At 43.2% G+C, this 6,950-nt stretch overlaps 2 protein-coding genes across 2 annotated transcripts in view; both read left to right on the plus strand.

Annotated features, from left to right (window-relative positions):
- The window catches only part of HEATR5B (HEAT repeat containing 5B), a 54,745-nt gene extending 52,323 nt beyond the window's left edge, over positions 1 to 2,422 (plus strand). Inside the window, exons 34-35 of the mRNA XM_014951035.1 lie at positions 107 to 320; positions 1,867 to 2,422. Coding sequence (XP_014806521.1) covers positions 107 to 320; positions 1,867 to 2,171 — 519 coding nt within the window. The 3' untranslated portion in view covers positions 2,172 to 2,422. The remainder of the gene's footprint in view (positions 1 to 106; positions 321 to 1,866) is intronic.
- A 4,061-nt stretch (positions 2,423 to 6,483) lies between these two features.
- The window catches only part of STRN (striatin), a 73,683-nt gene continuing 73,216 nt past the window's right edge, over positions 6,484 to 6,950 (plus strand). The window contains exon 1 of the mRNA XM_014950817.1: positions 6,484 to 6,676. Coding sequence (XP_014806303.1) covers positions 6,520 to 6,676 — 157 coding nt within the window. The 5' untranslated portion in view covers positions 6,484 to 6,519. The remainder of the gene's footprint in view (positions 6,677 to 6,950) is intronic.

The following is a 6,950-nucleotide window of genomic DNA, read 5'->3' on the forward strand; positions in this document are numbered from 1 at the left end:
ATCTTTTGATGTCACGTGTACCTCATACATAGATAACAGAGTTTATTAGAATTCCTTGGGTTAACAAATAACTTTCAGGACAATGTATTTATCTTGATTCGATTAGGTTCAAGCCAAGTGTTACCAGCTTCTGCTTTCCGTGTTCCAACACACCAATCGTGCTCTATCCACTCCGTATATTCATTCATTGGCCCCTATCATGGTTGAGAAGTTGAAAGCTGTGGAAAGGAGCCGCCCGAACAACAACCTGGAGCTGTTAGCAGTCCAGGAAGGAATTAAAGTTCTTGAAACATTGGTTGCCCTTGGTGAGGAGCAGAATAGTAAGTATATAGTTTTTCTAGAGAAATCTGTAATGCTAAAATAGAATATTGAGCATTAGAAATCTTGCAGTTAGGAACTTGATGGCATAGTCACAAATAGACCATGTCTGTGCAGCACACTTTCGTAATTCCAGTACTTGAACTTTTGTATACATGGACTTGTATAGCACATACAGTATGGCATGATTTAGCCTTTGTATTTCTGGTGATTGCAGGAAAAAAGAAAATCTAACCACGTACCACAGTAGTGAGTGATGTCTTCTGCTGTTTAGAAATGAGTAGTTCACACTGTTAAAATTTACTCTTTTGCCATTATTAACTTTTATTTATTTTAGCAGACTCATCACTTTTATCTGGTTGCTTCTATCAGCTCAACAAAGTTTATCTAGAAAGCCCAAGAAATTGCATTGTACTGGTCAGAATATCTTGATTGTAGATGGGCCCTCCTGTTTGCTTCAGTAGATAGAATAAAGTATTTAGTTATTCTCTAACTGAAGCAATGCGTTTTCTAAAGACTTACTCTGCAGACATTTGGCTTTAAATGCTGATAAAGTTCCTTGTAAAAATACTACGGTTGGTTTTGTGTGGCTTCCCCTAACACACTCCCTGATGGTATTTCTCTTCATTGATGATAAAACTCTATTTTTTTTTCTTGAGCCCATTCTGCTTCTGGCACAGTTGTTTGAAACACATTTAAAGTGAGAGAGTAACTGAAGCGAATGAGGAAACAAAACAAAACAAAAGGAGATTTTGCTGGCTGGACACAGTCACTCCATGAGTATGAATTTAGTCAAAAACATTAGGGGAAAATCATTAACACTCTGGAAGCCTATAAAATTTTAGATAAATGAGTTACCATTACTGTTTAAGTTCTTGGAGCTTAAAATTTACAATTAATGTATTACATTTCAAAGGCATACTTGTATGCTTGCTAGATACCAAAATTAGCCTTATTGCTTAAGTTCAGCTCCTTTTTTGTTCTAAAGATTTTGATCCCTGTGCCATTGTGGGCTGCGGCCTCCTTAGGTCATGGTAGCCCAAGTGTAGCTGTGGTGCTAGTTTGGGAGATTGGAACCTTCCAGGATGGAGTAACATTGCAGATAACTGTCGCTGATTTTTTGTGAGCGCTTGCATGTGTGGTTCTGTTAACGCTCACTATTCAGATTCTATTGAATAATGTTCCTTTCTTCCTGAAAAGTGTTTTGAAATCCTTTAATATGATAGGCACTCTCATCTTAAGATCTCTTATCAATGATCTGCAATCAGATGGTGCAGAGGCATCTTTAAAGAAGCGTTGGGAAAAAAATAACTGTAATTAACAACAATAGAAGTCTGAACCACAATTGTGGTGAGAAAGATTTGAGTGACCAAAGCACAGGAAACCATCTACATTTCAGTTGTTTTTTTGATTGATCTTTTTTAAAATACTGTATTTATTGTCAGTTCTGAAAACAAAATTACCGTTATCAGTCTAGTAACTGATAAAATTATTTTTGTTTTATTCTCTGATATGGATATTACATTATTTTTCTTCTTTCTTTTTTAGGAGTCCAGTTGCTTGCCCTTCTTGTTCCCACCCTGATCTCCTATTTACTGAATGAAAATGCCTTTGCTTCTGCATCTCCAGCATCTAAAGACCTTCATGAATTTGCACTTCAGAATCTAATGCACATTGGTCCACTTTACCCACATGCTTTCAAGACAGTAATGGGAGCTGCTCCTGAATTAAAAACACGTCTAGAAACTGCAGTCCGAGCAAGTCAGGCCAGCAAAGCAAAAGCAGCTGCTAGGCAACCACCACCCACAGTACATTCCACCCCAACAATTAAACTGAAAACTAGCTTTTTTTGAATTACTTTTATTATTTTTGGACCATTAAGTAGTCAGAAGCATTACATTATTCCCGATGTGTTACTGCATATATGTCTGTAATTTTGTGTAATTTGTATGTGAAAGGCTGTCTAATAGAGCTTTGTGTAATTACTTGAAATCCATGCATTACAAGGGAAGTGGTGTTACTTGTATTTGTATAGATTTTTAGGAAATTGAATGTGATCATATTTATGAATTTGTGTTATAAATTATCCACAAAAAAAAAATTATTCTCTGACTAAATAGTTTTATTTTATTTATTTTTAAAAGCTATCACAAACCTTTGAGTGTTTTTTTTTTTTTTTTTTTTTTTATATTTTGGATCATATTTATGAATTTGTGTTATAAATTATCCACAAAAAAAAAATTATTCTCTGACTAAATAGTTTTATTTTATTTATTTTTAAAAGCTATCACAAACCTTTGAGTGTTTTTTTTTTTTTTTTTTTTTTGAAATCTGGTGATTGTTATCCTACCATTGTGCAAACACACTGACACAGTGGGGACAGAGGGAAGAGGAGAAACTGTTACAGTTCTTACCATGTACCATGGGGAATTTCAAGTGTAGAAGTATGCACTTTTTCCTTTAAAGAACAAAGTAGTGAAGGGGATTGTCAGACCTTGTAGATCATCGCAGCTTGCATGAAAAAAAAAGAAAGAATTGAAAATTTTCAGTTTTTCTCAAGGTGAACGATCAAGCTTGCTCTCTTAATGAGGTGTCCTTATTTATGTTGTGTGTATTTCTTTCAGATCCGTTTCCATGCTTGAAAATTAATAAAGAATGCAAAGAATCTAATCCCCTATCTCTTCTAAGATAAATTTTAAAGAATGCATTGGAAATTGAGTTTATGAAGAGAACTGCCTGCTATCTGCATTTTTGTAGGTGAAGATTTTGGCCCTTTTAAGGTGCTGTGTGTTAGCAGTCTTCCTGTTCTGCCAGAAACTGGCTGGATACGATGATTCAGCGTTCTGCTCTTTGTCCAGATTCCTCAGTATTTAACCTTCCTGCAAGATTTTAGTCTCATTGGATATATCTTATCTGTAGTCCTTGATAAAGTTAGCAGAGCCAAATTACTTGAGTGCTTTGTGCCTATACTGACAGAGGGAGCAAAAAACAAGTGAGAGCCAGGCTGCTCCAGTTTTTCCTTCCCCTACCAGGCTTTTCTCTTTTGAAAAGCACGTGACTCCCCCCCACATCTGGGTGAGTCTGATGTGCAGATTTTGGAGCTTAGGGCCCAAGTGCTGTGCTGGCCTCGCAGCACAGAGCCAGCGACTCCCAACGTCTGTCTGCTGCCAGACCTCACCCTTCCTATTGGCAGAAGTGCAGAACCATGTATTTTCTTGTGTATACAAGACTGACTTAAGGTGGATTTTTTGACACTACTCTTGAATTTATGGGCTTCTATAGGGATATTCCTATACATTTTACTGTATAGAGAGAAGCCACATAACTAGAAGCCTCAGTCCTGTTGAGTATCATCTGTCCTGTCTTTCTGGATACTCTGTAAAAACTGCATTATTTCAGAAGCTTCTACATCAACCCAAACATAACAAAGGGACAGTAAATAGAATAGAATGTGATTTTTAGTTTAGTTTAGTTTGTTGTTTGTTAGTTTAGTTTTGTTTGTAGATCATTATTTTTGCATAGTCGCTTGCCTAGTCTTTCTTCCCACAAGACCTTATATAACCCCTTCAAGTACCTATATAACCCTTTCAAGTACCTATGCAAAATGGAGGACAAGACACTGCTCTTTTGGCCTACAACACAGTAGGTGTGTGCAAAATAGTTAACATAAAATCAGGAAAGTTTTTATTTCACAGTGATTATTTTAGTACTAAAGAAAGGACTCAAGAACTGGTGCGTACTCTGATCTTTCAAATGTTTGGGTTGGTGGTTTTTTTCATAAAGATGTTAACTTCCAAGACTTGTTCCATTATCCTACAGGAGTAAAGATATATGCAGAAATAAAAATAAGATGAGGAGGAAAGTAATTTCACTACTTTTTTCATCTTTATATGTGCAGTGGGAATTAAATTGATTAAAATACATAATTTTCTATTAAGTGTTTCCAGCCTTACAAAAAAAGCTATTTTGCTCAGTAGTTCTGAACCTGTTTAACATTTGAGAGAAAGTATTAAGGAAACTCTTTCAGTACAAAATTGAACACGAACATTTTGCAAATAAAACTAAGAAAATAACTTCATAACCTGTTTTAGATTCCCTCCCCTCAGGTAGTCTAGTAATTAATTACTTTGATGTTTGTTGGCAACTTTTTGTCTATAATCAGGTTTTATTTACCTTAATTTTTATCTCACCACTTTCATGGTTTTGTTAGACTCTATTTTACAAGGTGTCTGAAAACTCAAAGGGGGGAGGGGGGAAGTGTAGTAATCAAGCGTAACTAAGAAGTCTGTAGAAAAATAGAAAAAAGTTAGTGGAAGGGAAAATGGCACTAGATAGATGCAGAGGGATAGAGAAGGGAGAGGTTTTTCTTTGTATCCTGTGTGACTGTATACAACACGCTCAACTTCCATTTGTATACATCCTTCCCCAGTTTCTAGCCTTCGCTCGCTTCTTTGCTTGCCCCTGATACTAAAGTATTACATAATATTTTGGCATCAAACTTGCTCAAAAAACCCGTACTAACTTGAAATGCCTGTAGTGCTCATTGTTTTTTTTGTCACCCTCCGTTTCATCTTTTTCTTTGTCAGTGGCCTTTGTAATGTGCTTTTTCATGAAGCTTGTTTGCTCCGTTTCCCCTTCGCGTCTTTCCTCTCTCTCTGCTGTTTCCTTCCTTTCTGGGTAAGCCTCGTCCTGCTGAGGTCCCCCAGCGCGCTCCCTCTTCTGTGCTTTCCCTGCTGTCCCCTTTTGCTCCGCGATGACCTGCAGGGTTTCCCGGTTGTCCTTCCCTCTTGAGAAGCGGTCACCCACCGGCCACGGCTCTGATCTCTGAGCCCAGGGCTGCAAATGCGGTTTCGGAGAGGGGAACAGGAAGGTCTGCAGGGTGAGCAGTGGGGGCCCTCCCTGGCACCTGCAGCCTCCGTGGCCATCTTTCACGAGCAGCGAGCGCTCAGCCCTGCTGTAAGGCGTGTTGGTAGCGACGTGTCTGTCTGTCTGTCTGCAGCGAGTGGCTGGCATTGGTATGTCCGCAGGGTGGACAGCACGGACCTGTGTGTGCCTCTGGGAGAGGCCCGGGGCTTTGCCGATGGTCTCAGGGTGCCTTGTTTGCTCTTTCCTCACAGAAAAGGCAGCGTGGTAATTACTGAAAAACATTCTTTGCTCTCCTTCAGAAATGTTCAGTATTTCTAGAGATTTTCAAGAAACCCCTACAGCCTTGGAATGGATTTTATAGTATTCCATGCTTTGAATCACAGAATCATAGAATGGTTTGGGTTGGAAGGGACCTTCATCGAGTTCCAGCCCCCCTGTCGTGGGCAGGGACACCTCCCACTAGATCAGGTTGCTCACAGCCCCATCCAGCCTGGCCTTGAACACCTCCAGGAATGGGGCATCTAAAGCTTCTCTGGGCAACCTGTCCCAGTGCCTCACCACCCTCACAGTAAAGAATTTCTTCCTAATATCTAATCTAAATCTCCCTGCTTTCAGTTTCAAAATGTTACCCCTCGTCCTGTCGCTACATACCCTTGTAGGAAGTCCCTTGCCAGCTTTCTTCAGAAACTGGAAGGCTGCTGTAAGGTCTCCCTGGAGCCGCCTCTCCTCCAGGCTCAACAGGCACAACTCTCTCAGCCTGTCCTCACAGGAGAGGTGCTCCAGCCCCTCTGACCATCTTTTTGGCCTCCTCTGGACCTGCTCCAACAGGTCCATGTCCTTCTTATGTTGTGGGCCCCAGAGCTGGAGGCAGTACTGCCGGTGGGGTCTCACCAGAGCAGAGCAGAGGGGCAGAATCACCTCTCTCGACCCACCGGCCACACTTCTTTTGACGCAGCCGGGGATGCGGTTGGTTTTCCGGGATGCCAGTGCACCCATTGCCGGCTCGTGTTGAGCTTCTCACCAACCTGTGACGTCACGCCTCGAAATACGGGCAGCGCAGAGGAGAAAAAGGCGATTTGATGGCATCTCCCCGCCCCTCCCTGTTGCGGAACTACATTTCCCAGAATGCGGCCGGAGCGGCCGGGGAGAATCGCTCTCTGCATTTGTCCCCTCCGGGCCACCGTAGCAGCCGGCGGGGGCGGCTGTCAGGCGGTGAGGGCGGGCGGGACGCGCCCAGGTTGTTGCTGCTGCCGGGACGCGGCTGGGTGCGGGCGGCGGCTGGCGGAGGAGGAGGAGGGGGTCGGCGGCGGGGATCGCGGCAGACCCGGCCCGGCCATGGACGAGCAAGCGGGTCCTGGCGTTTTCTTCAGCAACAACAACAATAATAACGCCTTACTCCTACCGCCGCCGGCGGGCGGGCCGGGGCTGGAGCCGGGCGAGGCGGCGGCAGCAGCGGCGGCCGCAGCGGCAGCAGGAGGAGGAGGAGGCGGCGGCGGGGGAGTCTCAGCTACCGGAGCCGCCGCGCCGTTGTCGGCGTCCCGGGCTCAGTACAGCGTGCCGGGCATCTTGCATTTCCTGCAGCACGAGTGGGGCCGCTTCGAGGCGGAGCGCGCCGAGTGCCGGCCCGCGGCGCGACTGGGCTCTGGCCGCCTCTCCGGAGTTTTCCGGGTGCCCCTCTGTGACTATTTGCCTCGCCTTGTCACCTGTTTCATAAGCCGCTCTTAAAAAAAAAATGCCACCGGCCCTCGGGGCTGGCTCCCCGCCCC

The sequence above is a fragment of the Calidris pugnax genome, unplaced genomic scaffold (assembly GCF_001431845.1).
Source record: "Calidris pugnax isolate Ruff unplaced genomic scaffold, ASM143184v1 scaffold24, whole genome shotgun sequence".
NCBI lineage: Eukaryota > Metazoa > Chordata > Aves > Charadriiformes > Scolopacidae > Calidris > Calidris pugnax.